We start from the raw sequence: 21,879 nt of genomic DNA, 5'->3' as shown, positions 1-21,879 counted from the left end.
AATAATAGAAAAATATCTGTGCTTTTTCATTAAATTTTCTAAAGCCTGACATAGCGACCCTTTTAAGAGTGGCTCTTGATATCCATCTTCTAAAGTGATCCAGTTTATGACAGTATTGAATTCTGACCATTAGATCGGAACCTTGCTCATAACCCCTAGCCTGTAACTCATATGTATATGTTTGCATAACCTTTGATACCAAATATTTAGCAAAACAACATTTCATATCTAATCTAAGTTTTATTTGGCATGTACATGTACCTTTTAAATCAGTAATTTTCTTTTAGACATACTGCTGTCTCAAAACCACCCTCCAACAAGGCTCATGCGATGAAAACCAACAAAAAGTACAGGAAAATTAATCGGTTGGTGTCAGATGACTTTCTAATGCATGAAGATATGACATCTGGCAACGATACTCGACCTAGTGATGGTATGTTATCGACCTAGGGATGGTTTGTTATCGACCTAGTGATGGTATGTTATCGACCTAGTGATGGTATGTGATTGACCTAGTGATGGTATGTTATCGACCTAGTGATGTTATCTTACCGACCTAGTGATGGTATGTTAACGACCTAGTGATGGTACGATATCGACCTAGTGATGGTATGTTATCGACCTAGTGATGGTATGTTATTGACCTAGTGATGGTATGTTATCGACCTAGTGATGGTATGTTATCGACCTAGTGATGATGTTACCAAACTAGTGATGGTATGTTATCAGGAAAGGTGTGGCACAGGAGTCTCAACAACTTTAGTCAATAGCAAATTCACACACATATGTTTGTGTTTGAACCAGTTATAGAATTGTGCCCCTTGGTCTGTCTTTCATGCGATCAGCTGCTGGAATGATGAAAACATGAATTTTTATTTTTGGCCGTTCAATACTTCATACATGCGCATATAGCGTAATGTTAACAAATTGGGCTGTTTTTATATTTTCAGTGCAACTAAAAACAATATTTTACGTTTGCTGTTTTTGTAATGTTTAAATATGTTTGATGAACAAAGTACAAAATTGAGCTAGCAGTGAACTTTGCTGACATTCGGATTAAAGGAACAGTAATATATATTTTGTTTGTATTGATGGACATACCATGCGATAGACTTATTTTTTTAGCGTGCCCATACGTGTCTGAAGAATGAGGTTGAATGATAATGATAAGTTTTGTTTTCGTGATGAATATTAGGCTATCCAACAAAGTTCATTGAAATTCTCAGAGTACCAAAACTAACGCTGTAAAAATAGGTGATCAGAGGAATAATATTTTAGCTAGATCGATAATCGACTACATACATATAGCTACAGTACGTTAATTCGCAATTGCTTAACAATGTTTACAAATTCTTTCACGCGGCAATTACACTTGGTTAAAATAAAGTTGTCTTCTCTTAGCTTTTGTTGCAAAATTTGTAGACTTTTCCTCCGTCATTCGATAAAGACTGCTTAGCAGTGTCAAACCTTGAGAGCAGAGTAACAGAATTTATTCAGAATTGTTGAAAGAATAGCTTTTAGTTTTGCTTATGGCAAAATCTGCCGAGCAAATCAATTTATTAGTGATGGGCCATGCTGACTTGTATAGTAAAATTATCTCCCCTTGACCGAGTCCAAAAAGGCTTTCATTTTTTAAAAATACTTCATATTTAATGAGCATCCTGACAGTCATGAGTAATCCTGAGTGTCATGAGAGATTGTCAGGTGTGCCAATAAAGCGCAGAGAATAAGTATGTGCATAGTTATAAGCCCTGGAAAGTGAATGTTAGGTGCAGGTTGTAGTGTTCAGGGTGGCTAAGAGGGATGCCGTGGGTTCAAACCTCATGCAATGCAATTTTTTTCCCTGCTTCCAACTGTGGCTCTGGACAAATGGATGTACACAGCTCTTATTATAGTAAATACCTTGCGTTGCATCAACAATAAAATAATTGTTGCAAAGAAAATTTAATTTTAACTAACATATACGACATTTACTGTTTGGTATTACGCATGTGTCTTTGTACCACTGAGTCCGTGCGTTAAGTCATACGTGTTATTGTTGTTTTTTTCTGTTATCATTGATTGTGGAAATAAATGAGAACCGGTCTCTTCCGGTTGATGTTCTGGACACACACGCATGTAATCAAATTGTAGCAGCACTTTACATGGTACCCCAAGTGAGGAAGCGACCTTAAAACTCACAGAGACCAATGCACCACACTATGGAGCAACTGTTAGCACCAAAACCGCTGGCGGATGGCCCTAACCTACCCGAAGAATGGCAGATTTTTAAACGAGATTTCGAACTCTTTCTCACGGCAACATCAAAGGATGACGCTGAGAACAAAATCAAGAGGGCTTACCTATTAAGAACTATAGGTCGTAGAGGCAATCAAATATACGATTCTTTTAATTGAACCAACGCTACTGATAGATTAATTTACAGCGGAGTTATAAAGAAATTTGATGACTACTGCAAACCGAGAATCAATCTCGTAGCCAAGACCCACTCATTGCTGACATGCAAACAGGGGAATAAGACGATAGACGAATTCCTCACTGAACTACACGCTATTGCAAGACTGTGTGACTTGAAGGAGCTATAAGACAGACTGGTGCTGCAAGCACTCATATTAGGTATCGACAATGACAAGATAAGAAAGAAACTTTTTGATTTAAATGTCACTGACTTGGACAGAGCTGTCGAATTATGTAGACGTGAGGAGATGGCTGCTATTGACTACAAACTTATGACTTCGAAGTTAGAACCATCAACAGCACAGGTTAACCTGGCCGAACATAGACCACCCTGCCGCGACACTGCTGAGAGTAAGACTGACAAGCCCAGACTGACAGACACTTCTCGCTTCAGTAAATCAAACACCACAAGACCGTCAAAGAACTCAAACTGTAGAAATTGTGGGGACGCTCACTCGCCGCGGTCATGCCTAGCGTATGGCAAGACGTATAATTATTGTAAGAAATTCAACCACTTTGCTGCCTACTGCAGATCCCGGAGATGTTCGTCCAACCACATTGACAACCACGCAGAGATCGCCAATCATGTGACTTGGAATTACTCATCAGGCGATGACGTCGAATTACACAGTGTAAGTGCTATATTCACATCAGTACGAGACTGTAAACTACTAGCCACTCTTACGACCAAACCGACTGAAACTGATTCTGAGTGCAGACTGGAATTTCAACTGGACACAGCAGCTACTTGCAATACCCTAAACTCAAGTGACTATGACAAACTGGGCAGACCAAGAATAGAGCCCACTAAGACAATTCTGACTTTGTATGACCAAAGCACTTGTACTCCTTTAGGCTGGACACATCTCCCAGTACAAAACAAACAGGGACAGTACATGACTCTGAAGTTTCTAATTGTTAAAACAAGGCAGCACAGTCTTCTATCGTGGAAGGCGTGCCAAGAACTCAACCTACTTCAATTGGTACCAAACGGCAATCAAGAGAACGTTAACTCAACGACTACTGATGAACACATTGACACATTACTGACGGACTATGATGACATTTTTACTGGACTTGGAAGACTCAAACAAGAGTATAAAATAGAACTCACACCTGACTCTCGAGCCATACAAATGCGACCTCGTAAGGTGCCATTTTTTATGAAAGATGACCTCATAGATGCCATTAATGAACTAGAGCAGCGTGGAGTCATTGCTAAGGTAGATGAACCAACCGAATGGATCGGCCATTTACAGCCCATACGCAAACCAAACGGCAAGATCAGGATATGTATAGATCCACAAAACCTCAACCAATGTATCAAATGCAATCATTCTGTTATGCCAACTCTAGATGACATCTTACCACACCTGAACAACGCCAAATATTTCTCACTATGCGATGCTAAAGAAGGGTTTCACCAAATTCCCCTGGCTGACGAATCTACGGATCTGACCACTTTCTGGACTCCAAAAGGAAAATATGAGTACCTGAGGATGCCGTTCGGAATTGCCTCAGTGTCAGAGGAATTTCAAAGACGACTGACAGAAGCTCTTGCATGACTAGATGGCATAACGGTAGTGGCTGATGACATTCTTATTTATGGAACCACCAGAAAACAGCATGACTGCAATTTACAAGCCCTATTTGAACGTGCTTGGCTGACTGGACTCAAACTCAACAAATCCAAATCAAAGTTCCTTCAAGATGAACTACCCTACATTGGACACCTACTCACAACAGCCGGGCTTCAACCTGATCATAACAAAATTGCTGCTATCAGTAAAATGAAACCACCTACAACCCAGCAAGGCATGAAACGTTTTCTAGGGCATGTGACGTATATGTCTAAGTTCATCAACAACTTGGCTGCAGAATCTAAACCTCTGCGACGTTTACTCAAACATGACAACGAACATGACTTTCAATAGACTGATGACCAAACAAATGCTTTTAACCGATTAAAGACTGCTAACGGGCTCTAAAACTTTACAGTACTTTGACTGCAACAAACCTATTACTGCACAGACGGATGCTTTGACAACCGGAATCTGGGCCGCACTTATGCAAGAAGGCAAACCTTTAGCATATATGTCGCGCAGTTTGACTGATTCAGAACAGAATTATGTACCCCTTGAGCTCGAATGCCTGGCTATAGTATTTAGCACAGAACGTTTTGACCAGTATATCTTTGGACACCGTAATGTAACTATCGACACTGACCATAAACCTTTAGCCCCTATTTTAAAAATCCATACATTAGGCTTCAAGGAGACTACAGGCAATGCTACTGTACCCGCAATGATACCCTAACATAAAAGTGATTTGGCAAAAAGAGACTGAACAGGTGACTGCTGACTTACTCTCACGTGACTCATACTTTGACTCGCCAAACCACCAGAGACTCCCCGAACACATCTTTCAGATTGACCCACAAACGACTGACTCCCCTGTTGGCGATGACTCATGAAATCCGAACAGCTACTTCGCAGGACAACGAACTCAAAACACTCAAACAGTTTATCAACTGTGGTTGGAATGCTCCTAAATGCACTACATATGACAAATATTATCACTTTAGAGAGGAATTAACCATTGAGAACAACATTGTACTCAAGGGACAACGGACAATTATACCGAAGGTGTTGCAACGACGATTCCTTAAACTCTTGCACACTGGCCATAGAGGTATAAATTCAACACTTAGACGTGCTCGGCACACCGTCTTTTGGCTAGGTATCACCAATGACATTAGGAACTATATTGCAATATGCCGTCAATGTCAGAGGGACGCTCCTCAACAGCAAAGGGAGACCATACTCAATCACCGAATTCCCATCAAACCATGGACTAAGGTGGGGATCGATTTATTTGAAAGCGACAATACACACTACCTGGCCATTGTTGACTATACCACTGACTATTTAGAGTACGAGCTACTGTATAACCAAACTGCTGAGACTATAATTCGAAGCGTCAAAAACTGCTTTGGACGACTAGGCATTCCTGAAGAGGTTGTGACTGACAATGGACCTCAATTTACGTCTAATCAATTTGCTATTTTTAGAAAAACCTGGAACTTTAAACACACTACCAGCTCACCCTATTACCCACAATCACATGGAAAAGTGGAATCAGCCGTGAAGGTCATCAAAAGGATACTGCGCAGATGTGCTGAGCCCGAACTAGCGCTATTAGAATACAGAAACACAACAAAAGAGCATATTACCACAGGCCCAATTCAGCAACTAATCGGTCGGCCAACCAGGTCAGTGTTGCCACAATGTAGTGTGTCCATAGCGAACAATGGATTTTGGGAGAAACAAACCCGAAATCAAAAGTGTCAAGAGAGTTACTACGCTAAAGCCAGAGAGCTTACACCATTAGCGGAAGGCCAGCCAGTCTTGGTTAGAGACTGGCGACACCACAAACAACAATGGCGAGAGGCACAGATCAACAAACGACTGACCAGTCGATCGTATGCCATACAACTCGACAATGACCTTACACACAGGAATAGGCGAGACATTAGGCTACTACTAGCAGAAAATAGTGCACCACCACCTGGAGAACCTGAATTAGCAACTCCACAAACCAGTCCTGAGAACACTAGTCGCGACGCGGAAACTTCCATTAGCAACCACGCTGAAACTGCGCCAAGGCCACAAACCATGCCTGATAACACTAGTCGTGACACGGAAACTTCCATTAGCAACCACACGGAAACTGAACATTCCAACCGTAACGCCAATGCACAGGCCAACATAAGACGTTCAACTAGAACCCGCAAATCGTCCACTTGGATGAAAGACTATACTCCAGCATAACCACACACACTTTCCAACCATGGGGATGTTTGGTATTACACATGTGTCTTTGCACCACTGAGTCCGTGAGCTAAGTCGTATGTGTTATTGTTGTTTTTTCTGTTATCATTGATTGCGGAAATAAACGAGGACCGGTCTCTTCCGGTTGATGTTCTGGACACGCACGCATGTAATCAAATTGTAGTAGCACTTTACCTATTTTAGTTTTTAAATGAAGGTGTTTCTTTGTTTGTTTCTGTGTTTGTCTGGCCAATGCATTATATTGGAAAGCTGATGCATATGTTTGAAAGCCCAAGGCATAGCTAAAACAGGTTGTTGAAAAACACTTGTCACTTCTTATGCCACACATTCATTCAAGATTTAAAACAGCTTATAAACGGTGAGAGGTATGTAGTTGCCATTGGCTACATTTCTTTACCCAATGAGTTTACCCAATAAATTCTTAACTTGAGCTAGAATAAGTTTAGCTTAATAAGAATCATTATTATAACTTTAGCTAGAGTTAAGAGAAAAGATTGCGCTATGATCTCTCACACAATCATGATCTTCAAGCATGCTAGCTGATGCGTGTAGTGTGTTATTTTAACCTATCCTCATTAAGGAATGGCAGTTGTGATAAGCATGTGAACGGTTATACAATAGTTTGGCGAGCTTTGCGTAGTGTATTGGATAGAATACCCGTCTGCAGACGGATGGTTTCCGGGTGCAATTCCAGTGCTGAGAAAGTTTGTTGTTCCTAGATTTTAATCTTTATAAATGCATACATGATCAACAAACTTTGAGATTTATATACCAAATATAGATTAAGCATCAGAAACGTGAGATTTTACTGATGTAATATTAATCCAATTATCATAACAAACCAATTACAGAACTAATGATAATAAAATTTATGAAACTTTCCAATTGTAACAATAATAGTATAATATTTCATGTTATGATAAAAAATGAAACATAAATTACTTAGCAATTCATCACTTTTCATTCGGTAATTGAGACAAAGTTCTACAAATGCCTCAAATAAATTAAACTTATGCAGTAATAATGCTTTGCCCATATCACAGGGTTGTTCAGTTAGTCAAGTTTTCAGTTGGATACATAGTTGCAATGACAATGAGACTTATTTTTCATGTACTAACTCCTACCAATCATGGGTATTTTGCTAAGCTATTGGAAGTACTTACTCCTATCGATCATGGACATGCTGCTGAGCTATTGTAAGTACTTACTCTTACCAATCATGGGTATTTTGCTGAGCTATTGGAAGTATTTACTTCTATTGATCATGGGCATTCTGCTGATCTATTATAAGTATTTACTCCTACTGATCATGGGCATTCTGTTGAGCTATTGTAAGTACTTACTCCTATTGATCATGGGCATTCTGCTGAGTTATTATAAGTACTTACTCCTATTGATCATGGACATTCTGCTGAGCTATTGTAAGTACTTACTCTTCCCGATCATATCTTGGCTTTCAAATGAGCCATTGTTTGACTTAGTGAGACAGACATTTGTTGGTGTTTATAGAATTTCCCCAGAGCTCTACCGCAGAAATGTTCAATGGTATAGGCTCAGAAATTGTGACGTCAAAATTTTCATATTCGGTGTTGTGTGCTCTTACTATTTATTTTTATCGCTTACCGCTCATATTTATCAACTACGATAATGACGCTAGTGGCATGCGAAGGTAGGACAACTCCAGAGAACCAATGACGATGACAAAGGAATCAGTTTCATTAGCTCTCCATGTACAGATTATTTTCATGATAAATAACTCAGATTCCAAGCACCATACTATACTTTCCCAATGATATTATGCACTAGCTCTCTCTTTTTATTGTGATGTTGAGGGGCACGACTGAGGCTAATTAATTTCAAGCATTGCGTGATCTCGCAATAGTGCAATCTACATATATATTCCTAGGGCCACGCCACTGCAGGTCACAATTTAGTCGATGTGATTTCATTACCTTTACCACCATGGGTGGTTAACAACCAGGTATGTTGTTAGCAGTAATTTCTGTTTTTGTTTAATTTTGTTGTAGAAGTCAATTGAATTAAATCAATCGTTGAGGCTGATGTACTGCACTCCGGGATTGTTCAAAATAGAGAAGCCTACTGTAAATAACTTAATCTTCCTATAAGCTAGTATCATACACAAAGCGATTAATTTAACTGTCCAATACACATGTTTTCTATTTTCCATATAGTGTAATTTATTTGACAATAATCCCACGAGCGAAGCGATTGTTTGGGAGATTTATGATAAATGCATATGTGCACACAACTCACAAAAAATATTCACCAACGGCTGTCGCAAACCCTTGTACCGAAATCTCATCAACAAATTTAACCATTTTCCAACGAAGTTGTTTACGTATAATAACGATACAAAACACATAAACCTATTTAAATATGTTACCGAGTCTTTATTATTTGTAGAAAATTTCCTAAACCTTACCCATCTGATTGGATTATACAAGCCATGACAGATTAATTTGGCCTAAAATCACCGTTACAACTTGACTAGCGTTTTTTCATCAAAATTAAGACCGGCAAACGAAACGTGTGACAGAGAGTAGAACCATTAAGTCTTGCGCATTTCACGAAAAAAACGTGCACATTTCACCAGTCTATGGCATTGTCCAATTGCCAAAGGTCTCTGTAATTAACGTAGAAGTACTGAAAAGTAATCGTTTCTCTTTTGCCGATTCTACCTGACTCTGACATTTTGGACACTTATAATGAGTACTTTGGTATTCCAACTGATGTCCAAAGCAGTGAAAGTAAAGGAAATGACGATGATATTTTTCTAACAACTCTTATAAGATTAGTACAATATTTAATTGTAAGAATAATTATTCGATTTTATAAGATTATTATTGTTACATATTAGCTGTGCAGTCAGCTTTCTTTTAGCTGTGCTATAATCGCATAATTGTCTAATAACCCATAGCTATGGGCTTGCTAACTAAGTCAGTTCCTTTATGTGCTTCTTACCTGTTAGCTGTGTTTTCTGTGATACAAGACTTATTGTGATAATACAATACAACAACTACAATACAACAACTGGTGTCAGGAACGAACATTGTGGACTCACAGCCAGCATTTTTCTATTGTCTTGCTATGGATCCTAACATAAAAGCTTTGATCGATGCTATGCAGAAACAGCAACAACAGTTCCAGCAGCAAAACGCTGATCTACAGAAGCAGTTTATCTCCTTGTTTGAAGCTACCAAGAGTGATAGTGCTGCATCAATACCAGTAGCTGTCGCCATACCCAAGTTTGAAGCATACGACAGGGGTAAAGAAAAATGGAACCAGTACCTTCAACGTTTCAATCAGCACTTTAATGTGTATCGGGTGGTAGATGACAGTCAGAAACGAGCATGCTTACTATCTTGGGTAGGAGCTGAGACATACGACTTGTTGTCAAACTTATTTGGCGCAGAGGATATTACAAGCAAGTCATTTACTGAGTTGTCGGAGAAACTTAATGAACACTTTGCAGATACCATACATGTTCAGGCAGCAAGATTTGAATTTTCTCAATGTAAGATGAAGACTGGTCAGTCCTATGTTGATTGGGCTGCAGAACTTCGTGGACTCGCACGGCACTGTGCTTTCACGTGCAAAAGCACAGGCTGTGGCACTAGTTATGTTGATGAACAAATTCGTGACATAATCATTAAAGAGACGCCACATGCTGATGTACGTCGCCAGTGTCTACTTGATGCTGATCCCTCTCTTAATGATGTTCTTAAGAAGGCTACAGCATTCATCAAGACAAAGGAGACCGATAAAATTCTCAAGGGGGAGACAACTTCTCCAGCTATTGAAGACACAGTAAACAAAATGTCAGGTCAGTACAAGCAAAGATCACGCCGAGGTCAACAAACCATTGGAAAGCAACAAGCTAATGCACAGAACACAGGTATGTTGAAGTCTTGCCCTAGCTGTTACATTAAACATGACAGAAAAAATTGTCCCTGCAGAGCATTTGTCTGCAGGAAATGTGAGGTCAAAGATCACATTGAGGCTGTCTGTATGGCTAAGACAGCAGCACAAAGTCAGACAGAACAGTCTGCTAGGACAGTTGAAAACTCTGTGTTAAGTGTGCTCACTGATGCAAGTGAACCTTATCATTCAGTACATGCAGTTTCAGATAATCTTTTCCAACGAGTCAATAGAAAGGTTTGGATCAAAACTGTTGTCAATGGTCATGATGCAATGTTTCAATGGGACACAGGGGCTACTTGCTCTATAGTTGATTTGCAAGGCTACCAAAGTCTTGGATCACCCCCCCTCTTACCTGTCAGTACCCATCTTAAAGCATATGGGCAGAGTGAGTTACAGATTAAAGGACAATGTTCAGTTAGTGTGAAGGTAGGAGATGTAGAAAAACAAAATCTCAAACTTCTTGTTGTAAACACAACACAAGGCTCAAACCTTTTTGGTCTAGATTGGAGTGACAAATTCGGTCTCTCAGCAGGGGCTAGCTATATTGACACAGGGTAGTTGTGATGTTACCTGTACTGTCACAGGAAGTAACCCTATTGGATTTAGGGACAAAATCGCTGCACTCTCCTCTAAGTACTCTGATGTCTTCAAGACAGGTCTTGGCCGATGTAAAAAGGTAAAAGTACCAGTACGCTTGAAACTAGGAAGCACACCAAGCTTTTCTAAACCTCGTGTAGTGCCATTCTCTAGACGCCAAGCTGTAAAAGAAGAGTTAGATCGATTAGTTAAAGCTGGTGTTTTGGAACATGTGGACTTTAGTGATTATGCTGCTCCAATAGTAGCAGTTTCCAAGCCAAATGGAAGAGTGCGTATATGTGGTGATTTCAAGATGTTGAACCAACAAATATCAATTGATCAACACCCATTACCAAGCCTTGAAGAGTTGCTAGAGAAGTTGAGAGGCGGGGTACACTTTTCCAAGATAGACCTGGCAGATGCCTACTTTCAACTAGAGTTAGATGATAATGCAAAGAAGTTGTGTGTCATCAACACTCAATGTGGTTTGTTTCGCTACAACAGGATGTGTTTTGGATTGGCATCAAGCCCTGCACAGTTTCAGCGATGCATGGACTCAATGATTGCTGACTCACCTGGAGTTGCAGCATACTTGGATGATCTGATTGTCACTGGTAGCAGTGAGAGTGAGCACTGGTCTAACCTCGACAAACTCTTAGCTAGACTACAGGAGTATGGGCTCCGCATACAAAGAGAGAAATGTGAGTTCTTTAAGAATGCTGTTGAATACCTAGGTCACATAATAGACAAGAACGGCAAGACTCCCTCGAATTCTGCAATAGAGGCTATTGAACAGCTTCCACGACCACAGAACTTACAACAGCTACAGGCGTTTTTGGGCAAGATCGACTACTATGGCTCATACATTGCTGACCTGTCTAGCAAAGCAGCCCCCCTCTACAAGTTTCTTCGTGAAAATGTCGAGTTTGACTGGACTGACGAGTGTGACAAGGCCTTCCATGTTCTTAAAGAAAGTGTCATCAAGGCTACCAAACTTACCCATTTTGACCAGAGTAAACCGCTGGTTCTAGCAACAGACGCATCTAACTATGGAATTGGGGCAGTACTCCTACAAGAGGAAAATGGAGCTGAAAGACCACTAGCACATGCATCAAAGACATTGAGCGTGCACCAAAAGAATTACTCACAGATAGAGAAAGAAGCGCTTTCTATCATCTATGGAGTGACTAAGTTTAGACAGTATCTATATGGGAGACGTTTCACGCTCATTACTGATCATAAACCCCTGGTTGCCATGTTTTCACCAGAAAAGAATATCCCCGTTTTAACAGCTCAGCGACTGCAGAGATGGGCCCTCACACTGATGGCTTATCAGTATGACATCAGGTACAAACCTACAGCACAGCACGGCAATGCAGATGGCTTGTCCAGGTTACCTATAGGGGCAGACCCGAAGTTTGACCATGATGAAGAGAAGGAGAGCATTGAGGTCTCACACACTATACAAGAGGAGCTCGATCATGGTCCCCTTGACGATGAGGCTGTTAAACAAGAAACCATGAAAGACACATCACTACAGATAGTGAAAGAGTGGATACTGAATGGCCTTTGGCTCAGTAAGCTTACAGCTAGCTATGAACATTTGCGGCCATATTGGAATATGAGGGAGTCTCTTTTTGTTCATGGGGAGGCTGTGCTTTTGCAACGTGATGGCACTACTAGAGTTGTCATTCCACGGGCTCTGAAGAGTAAAGTGTTAGACTTGCTGCATACATCACATTGGGGTGTAGAAAGAGTAAAACAGCTTGCTCGTCGATACGCATGGTGGCCTAGCATCAATGCAGACATAGAACAGCTAATCAAAGCTTGTGAACCTTGCCGAATCTGTGCTAATGACCCAGCCAAGACTTACCAAAGTTGGCCGTCCACCCAACTACCATGGGAACGAATTCATTTGGATTATGCAGGACCTTTTAAAGGTCAGATGTGGTTGGTTTGTGTAGATGCACATTCCCGATATCCGTACGTTGCTATGCTAGATGTAGGAAAAACTACTTCTAAGGACACAATTGGCGTGCTACGACAAATCTTTGTACATGAAGGTCTTCCTCGGACTATTGTTACGGATAACGGCCCACAATTCGTGTCAAATGAATTTGACCAGTTCTGCACCATGCATGGCATTAAACATATAACATCTCCCGCATTTCATCCTGCATCGAATGGAGAAGCGGAGAGATTTGTCCAGACTCTTAAGCAATCTGTAGAGAAGAATTGTGCAGGAGGGGAGAAAATCAAGACTGCCCTACAACTGTTTTTAACCACTTACAGATGTTTGCCTCATCCCTCTTTGAACTGGAAATCACCTGCTGAAGTTCTACATGGACGACAGCCGAGAAATACACTGACCTTGCTGAAACCAATTCAGAACAAGAAAACTCTTTCACCAGGTCAAGCATCTTCTACATCATCATGGTATGAAGTAGACTCTTTGGTTTATGCAAGGAACTATAGCTCTGGACCTAAGTAGATACCTGGAACGATAATTAACAAGCTGGGTAACATACTGTATGCTGTGCGAACAGACCGTGGTGTATGGAGACGACATGCTAATCAGCTACAAGCTAGACTTCAAGTTAATGATACATCGACCAATGACAATATCATCACAGCTTCAAATGATCTTAACATCCAACCTGCCCAATCTGTACCTGATGAGAGGCCAGTACAAAGTCCCAGATATCCTACTCGTAATAGAAGACGACCTGATTACTATGACAGTTCTAAGTTCTAACAAGGTCATGACTAACCATAAACTCAGAATAGTGAGGGAGATGTGTTACATATTAGCTGTGCAGTCAGCTTTCTTTTAGCTGTGCTATAATCGCATAATTGTCTAATAACCCATAGCTATGGGCTTGCTAACTAAGTCAGTTCCTTTATGTGCTTCTTACCTGTTAGCTGTGTTTTCTGTGATACAAGACTTATCGTGATAATACAATACAACAACTACAATACAACAATTATAATATATACAGTCAAACATGGATAACTCAAACTTCACAGGGCCGAGCAAAAGTGTTCGAGTTATCAGAGCGTTCAAGTTATCAGAGCACTGTCACAAGTCCATGTATTTATTAGTAGACACATGTACATATACAAACTATAAAATAAATCAAAAGCATAAATGGTTTGTTTCAAATTAAATGCTTCTAATCTAAAGTTTAAAAAAATTTTATCAAAAAGTATAGAGATTTTGAGCCACAACCAAGATTTTTTTTATTGCAGGACATACTTTTGACACCGTTTTTCATAGTTCTATTATTCTTTGGGTATTGAATATAGGCTCATTCGAAAACCAAGACTCTGATGTACTGAAATATATGATAAAAGTACTTATGTAATTGATGTGCTTTAATAATATAATAAAGAGATAGACTTGTATGCTCATTACCAAGAATTTTACTCAGCGTGTCATATTATCAACTTATATTTTGTCAGCAGCTACTTTTCAGTTCTTGGTTGATTAAAAGCGCTTCCGGTATTGCACCAAGAACTAATAGTCCAATAGATTTGAAACTTCGCATTTCTACTAAAAAGATATTGCCCACAAAGGGATCCAAATTTTGTGATTGTATAAAAACCGAAAGTACAAAAAAAACAAAGCATAACTAATCAGCCAAGTTTACTCGGGCGTAGGATCTGATGGGGAAAACAGCTTCCCAAATTATTCCGGGCCAAGGCTTCAACTTGTTAAAGGTTTAATTCCAACAAAATTCACATTAAAGTTATTTGGTATCAAAAGGTTCACCATGCCTTACTCTGCTGTGTTGTAGGTACAAAATATTTGGAAATGTGATTACAAGCTCTTAAAAGCTCAAAAACGAACAGTTATTCGCAGCCATCACGAAATCGCTGTAGTTTGGAATCTCTTTATTTTGATGACCTTCTCAAACATTTTGGTTATCGTTTTGACACGTGATGTTATCACGAGAAATCAAAGGCCAATAAAAGGTTCAATATAAAAGGTATCGTAGCACTAGTTTATGACAAACACTTCGGGTTTTACCGAAAAGCCCGTATCAAATATAGATGCTCGCTACTTTGCATTTTTGTTTCGGCTTGGTCTAATCGTCTAGTCATAATCTGATCATGTGACCCATACTTCCTGCCAAACAGCGCAGATGATTTTTGCAGCATTATTTGAATGTCACAGGTGACCAACAGGCTCGTCATGTTTATCAGAGGATCATAGGCACTCCCTCAAGCTAAGGTTAAAAATTAAATGAATTTTTACGGTAGGTTTTGAGATATCAGTGCTCAAAGTGACAGCATTACAATGATGACGAAATAGACGCGTAATGACGATAGACATGTCGACCATTCAAGTTAATGTTATGAGATAATATTATTATAGTATAATATAATGATTATATAATATTATTCATTAACTTGAATGTTGAGCTACTTAAGAATTATTGTTTATCTTCTTCTCAATATACCGGTAACACATAATTTATAAAATTATTTTATATAATATTATTATCATATATAACATTATGTCATAACTTATATATAATACTTTTCTATTATAATATAATATTATTTTAGTATAATATAATAAATATATAGGCCTAATATTATTATATGATAATAATATAATACATATGTTGTAAAACCAGGTGCTCTACTACCACTCACTCATCCCAGAATGAGTAAGTTCTTGTGACTGAAGTGAACCTACTAATGTTACTCACATATTGCAGGCTTTGTCGACTGGTACGAGGATTACCTATTCAAGTGGAAAAAATTTCACTGTTATTGGCTTACAGAATATGAAGGGAAATTGAAAGTATATTTTTACCGGGGTCTTGTTGATGATATCAGCTTGTTCAAGGAAATTGCCGCTTTCTTTGGATTTGATGTAATGAAGTCAGCAGAAAGGTCAGTATTTAGTGAGAATGTGAATTTAAATAATTTCTGAGAATATGAGAATTCTGTGAAGTTTTTATACTAATCATTATGATTCCACAAAGTTATGGCATGTTGTAGATTGGAGTTGTCAACACATTAAAATTTTTGATAAATTGCCTTAAGAACTAAATTTATTATTGTACTATCACTTCATTAGTGCATAGAATCAGACTAGAGACTTCTCATGGAGTCTAAATAAGTGTTCATGTAGTCTCACTCATTTGAGAGAAAACAATGACATCACCCAGACAAAACGGCTTATACATAAAGTATTGACTTCATTTTACGAAATACTCTGTTTCCCTTACGAGCTTCATCCGCAAGTCATCCGCCACATGAAAATGGCAAAAGATGACAACTCCACTAGCCAAGCAAGTTCAGTTACTCGCAAATCTCTGTCAAATGTTTCATGCTTGTGAATAACTGACACGGCATTTACGAATGATGCACAGGAAAATGCAGTGCAAGCTATTCCATTTTAAACATTTTCCACACTTCAGTCGTTCCTATTGCGATTTAACGATGCAGGAGTGCAGTGTTATGACCTCTGGCATAGAATTCCTTATCTTTTCTAACAAATTGCCTGCGTTAATCTGCGTCGTGTGAATGTCTATCGAAACACTCATCGCATAGTGCTGCATAATAAAACGATATTGCAAGATAGGTGTCGATTTTGTGTTGGACGATATCATTTTGGGGCAATTTGTAGGTCGATTCTGTAATCGGGTCTATCGACGTTTTCGATATCATGTCAAGATGATGAATATCTGTGTTTATTTGGCAGAACCAACATCAATTATTGCCTGCTTTTGTGACTCAATATCGGCACAGCACTAGTTCCTAAAAACTTGTTTGCGAGTCCGCGGATTTCCTTTATCTTTGAGAATCCTCTAGAAACAGACCGGCGAGGTAGAAAAAAAGGTTTCATAAAAGTTTCTTAAATATAGTTAGAGAGAAACGACAACTCCTAATTTTTTTGTATTTGGACACGATTATCGCCTTTGTAGTTCTGATTTTGTTTTGTGAAACGACCAATAATCTATATCGAGAGAGCATAATTCCAAGGTTTCGATACTGAACGATATCGATAGTTCACAGGGCCAATATATCGTTTTGGCATGTGGTGTCATATCGCACAACACTATCATCGCACAGTACCTTAATGTGGGCAAAACTTCAAATCCGCGTCAGAAAAAGAGTAATAGCACTCAACTTGGTTGATGATTATATTTCGACTGTGCATCGTGCAGTATTTGCTTGTCATGGAAAAAGTACAGCACTGAAAAAAGAAAGAACATAGAAATAACGAATACAAACTATGAATGGTATGTTTGGTTATCTTTGGCATAGACCAACTAGAAAGATCTAAGTGGAGAGCTCAGGGAGTGGGAGGATGGCAGTCGGAAGAGGTAGGAAGAGGGTGCAAATGGTTGACTGCTAACACACACACCACACACGCACATACATAAAAAATACAAAGTAAATTAAAAATGAACACACACAGCAATATGAAAATTTTATTTTGCTTTTCCGTTATGTATTTTTTCTTTGCTTTTTTGTTTTGCTATTTTTTAATTACATTTTCTTGTATTTTAACTGCTACATTTAACAGCCTCTTTAGTTCATTTTTTACGAAGAATCGATCTATTTATTCATTCCATTTATTTATTTTATTTTTTCTTCCATTTAACAATTTTTTTAAAATGTACAAGCTAAATATTGTTGAGCTGAGAGATAATCTGATCAATAAGATCACCTTTTCCGGCTGATTTTTGTTAATGAATTCAGAAATTTCATAATATTTTCCTATAATATTTTTTCATTTTGTATAGTGGAATAATGGTTGAATAATGGTTGTCTCCTGCCAAACGACAAAAAGCCCAGAAGCTACTTTTGTAAGTTAGAATAATATTTCTACGAAAAAATGTTTCATAACTTGGAACTTTGGTCTTTCGTAGAGTTTCTACTGTATAGTTATGCAGCGTTGTGTAGTTGCGCAAAATAATTACCGTAAAGGCTAAAGCATGTATTTGAATGCCATGGCGCTCTATTGTTCAACCATTTCTTTATAATAGGATCAAATAAAGGTGGCACTCACATAGAGGCTGGCGTTGTATATTTTAAATAGCTCGTCTGGGGAAGACTAATTTAACCTTTTTACGGGTGAAGCAGATGTCACTATATTTTGCATGCTCTTTTGGACAGAGCGACATTCATTCTTCTGAATGCAATAAACTTGTTAATATCTCCAATGTCAATATCTTGACAAATATCTCCAATTTGTCGCAGTTTTTAGATAAATATGCATTGGGAATTCAAAAAATATCTCTACCAATCGATATCTATCACTTGCAATTAGCCTGCAATGGTATTATAGCCTGTACCCTGCTGTGCAATTTGTTGAAGCTCAATTTTTTTATTTTGTTCTAAAATTGAAGGTATATTTCAATTTCAAAACTATATTTAACAATGTTGCATAAAAGCCCATTGTATTCATGGATATGTTTGCTACAGTTTGCAGCCAAAACTAGCTTTTTATATGCAATAGAAGAAGAGTTACGAGCGTCGATCAATTGAAAGATCAAATTGCTGCAATGATGCTATCAGATACAATGCTATAAATCTGCACATTTATAAGTTGTATAATAATAATCTATCAAATGCTACAAGTATATATTCAAGAACAAGTACATAAACGAACTATACTTATATTACACGCAGAAACAGAAACTAGCATTTTTGAAATAAAACTATATCATCGTTTGCTCGGCCAGTTGCGTTCTGATTGTTGCTTTCTATGAAACAAGTATTTTTTTCCGGCTGCCCAATACATTCAACAATGTCTTCTGACCTCAATACATTTTCTGCACTGCTGAACTACTTGATATCAGTGTCCAAACAATTTTTTAGCTGAGCAAAACCTTTACCCGTTGCATTTTGCACAAATGCAACATGTAAAAGTTTGGCTCACTAAGCACAACTTTTAGCCTAAAAATAGTTGCTCATATAACATCGTAAATATAAACCGTTTTCAACATACGTTGAAGCATCCAGACCGCATTATACAAGTAACTACTATTAGCTTGATACAGTTATTAATTATTTTTATCATGGTGCTTTCTAAGCTTTAACAAAAAAACCTGAAAGCTTTGGAGTTGGAAAACGGACTTTGATGCGAACGGAAACAATGAAAGAATTAATTGTTATTGATGTAATCGAGTCATTATTAGTACGATTTTGTGAACACTTTTTAACTGATAATATGCTGCGATGGATTTGTAAAGATTAAGAAAGTCAAAATGGCGGTCAAATGTGGGTGGCGTTCAATTGAAGGGTGGAGCTTTATCTTTCAACCCTTTTCCTATAGTGGCCGTCAAATAGAGGTTGTGTTCAAAAAAGGTTGGCATTCAATTAAGAGGTTTTATGGTACCTATTTATAACTTTGTTTCCCTAGACTAAGTATTTATACGCATGACATGTTTCTCTTAGTGTTATATTTCAATGCCTCGTTTTGTTAAACAGTTAGACAGGTAAATGTAAAACAAAAATGATAAATATAAATGTTAAACAGGATTTTACTTGTATATCTTTCCTTTTAGTTTCAAAATAATTTATCCCGAATGATGAGTATGGGTTGCACTAGTGGTCAAAAAGAAAGACAGTCTTTTCTTAAAGTTAAAACAACAATGATGCAAAAACATGACGAGACATCTTACAGTCACTTAAACAAAATCTCTCTGCACTCATGATGAAAAATGTCTGCAACTAATGAAAGCGGAAGAGCTGATCATCATAATTCAAAGTGAATTATACCAAACTATTGAATATAAAGCCAATAAATATAACTACATGTAATTTATGTTACTCTAAAGTGCACACATACTAAGTTAGACTAGCTCGTATCTGTATTAGCGCCACCTGTATACTGACCAGTTTCGGCTACAACTCCAATCTCATGTTTTTAGTGTAAAGTTGAAGTGAGATTTAAAATCTTGTTTATTCATCGTTAATTTTTCTATTTAATTTTTACATATAATTTAGTTTATATTTATATTTTTCATATATATTTTTTTATAAATTTTTTATGTACTAAATTTATATATTTTCTAGCTAAATGCCCGACATTGCCTGGGTAATAAAAATAGTATAGTATTAACATGCAAAGCATGTTTAAAAAAATTGAGTTGCAGCAGACATTTGGATTTTGAATCTGACTGTCCTTGAAGATAAATGTACACAAAATTTTAGCAAATTTTCTCAGAAAGTATCAATATTTTTCTATCATTTGTGATTGTTTTTGATGTTTGAGGTGATCTGCCTGCCAGAATGTTTCAAGATTAAAATCAAGAAAACTTGATCACAATTAAAATGCTCCGATAAAGCGAAAGTGCGATGAGGACGTCTATAGTTGCAAAGAGACCACCGACAGGATAGAGACGCGTAACGTTGCAACTTCAATGCATTAGCCGATATCAACTATAGCAACGATAGCAACTAAAGTCGCCCTTTCGCATATATTTTTTTCACAAAAGTTTAACCACGAGTAAGTTTTGTCGATTTTAATGTTGAAACATCTTGACAATCACACAACCTCAAACATCAAAAACAATCGCAAATTCTTGATAAAAAATAACAATACTTTCTGATAAAATCACCTAAAATTTTGTCTAAGATCATCTTTAATATCAATAGCTTGTCTTTTGTAGAAAGCGAAGAAGCGACTGTTTCTTAGCTCATGGCGAAAAAATGGCAGAGAAATTGAGGCCCCCAGTGCCGCTCATAGAAAATGCAAAAGTTGTTCTCAAAGATCATTATGCTGAAAAAACTCGCGAGGCCATCGCGTATCTCGAGAAACTCTTACAAGATAAGTACAACCGGAAATTTACAATTATTAGTTAGTGATGTGCATTGTAAGCTGTTATGATTGGCTAAACTAGATAATGAGCAAAGCTATGTGAGAATTTGATTTGCTAAACTAGACATTGAGCAAAGCTATGCGTGAATTTGATTAGCTAAACTAGACAATCACCAGAGTTATATTAAAACAAAAATAATTAAATATTTCATAGTTTTATCATGTATTTTCTTACTTGAAGGCTTCTTTTGAAGAGTTATTGTTCTTTCAAAGGCGTACCGTAAATCCTCATGGATAAGCCGAACCTGTGAATCTAAAATTTGGTTTAAAAGTTCGCGGTGTGACTTATACACTCAGTCTAACAATTACACCTGTAAATTCTCACTACGTTCATGGTTAAGGTATCGTCGCATGAGACACTTGACGTTACATATAATGAAAATATATAAATATAACTATATAAAAGAATTATATGAAATTTTAACAAATTTAAACAAGATGTTTAATGTTAATAATCATTAATACAACTTGAATTAACTGTGGAAATGCCCAAATGCTAGAAATAATTTATTCAACAATAAGACGCTAGGAAATACCCTGACATAATGAAGTCATTAGTCGTGGTCACTGTCATGTGAAATCTCCATTAATTTTCGTTAATGCAAAAATTGTGGTAGCATTTCGGTTGGTAGTGTCCAAAGCTACCACAGCTTTAAATTTAAACATGACATCACAATTCCGTCTCGATGACATGTTTCAAAATTTGCTTGCTGATTTGGTACTTGTTTTCTATACAATAATTTGCTGAAGGTAGGGTATGCTCCCGCAAAGGTGAGAACATTCACAGGTCTATTGCGACCTCGTCAGTCAAAGTCTGTATGTGACGACGGATAGAGCCAGTAAACTTGGGGAATGACTCGCGTAGCAAGGTTAAATTAAATGTGTTAAAGGTATGGAAAACGGTGGATGCAGTTATACACTCTGTATACCTGCAACTCAAAAAACAACTTGAAAGGTTCTGGATACCGCCGATACATGGTTGCCACTTCTACACGAGAATTTATTGTATTTCGTAAGTGGGTTTCCATATAGCCCGAAATAATCGGGTGACCAGAGTTCATATGTTCATGTTGATTGTCAAGTTGAGCCAACTTTGGTTCTTGGACCAATAAATTGTCAAGTGTATTTCACAATGTTATTAATCAGCTCCCGGTGTATTATATATGTTTATATTAATCTATTGGCAAAAATCTTGTTATTTAT

At 37.8% G+C, this 21,879-nt stretch overlaps 1 protein-coding gene across 1 annotated transcript; it reads left to right on the top strand.

Moving 5' to 3' along the window:
- The first annotated feature begins 348 nt into the window (after nt 1-348).
- LOC137408849 (uncharacterized) lies at nt 349-20,912 on the top strand. Its single transcript, XM_068095431.1, has 3 exons — nt 349-433; nt 15,554-15,731; nt 20,468-20,912. The coding sequence occupies exons 1-3, from the start codon at nt 388-390 to the stop codon at nt 20,658-20,660; spliced, it is 417 nt and encodes a 138-aa protein (XP_067951532.1). The 5' UTR covers nt 349-387; the 3' UTR covers nt 20,661-20,912.
- The last annotated feature ends 967 nt before the right edge of the window (nt 20,913-21,879 follow it).

Source organism: Watersipora subatra, chromosome 11 (assembly GCF_963576615.1).
Source record: "Watersipora subatra chromosome 11, tzWatSuba1.1, whole genome shotgun sequence".
Classification (NCBI taxonomy): Eukaryota; Metazoa; Bryozoa; class Gymnolaemata; order Cheilostomatida; family Watersiporidae; genus Watersipora; species Watersipora subatra.
This window is presented reverse-complemented; position numbering and strand designations above follow the sequence as displayed.

What these genes read in the sequence shown, in the direction of transcription:
- LOC137408849 (XM_068095431.1), top strand. Translation starts at nt 388, where the DNA reads ATGCATGAAGATATGACATCTGGCAACGATACTCGACCTAGTGATG. An exon ending in CGATACTCGACCTAGTGATG is followed by an intron (nt 434 to 15,553) that starts GTATGTTATCGA and finishes CACATATTGCAG; the next exon opens with GCTTTGTCGACTGGTACGAG. An exon ending in GTAATGAAGTCAGCAGAAAG is followed by an intron (nt 15,732 to 20,467) that starts GTCAGTATTTAG and finishes TGTCTTTTGTAG; the next exon opens with AAAGCGAAGAAGCGACTGTT.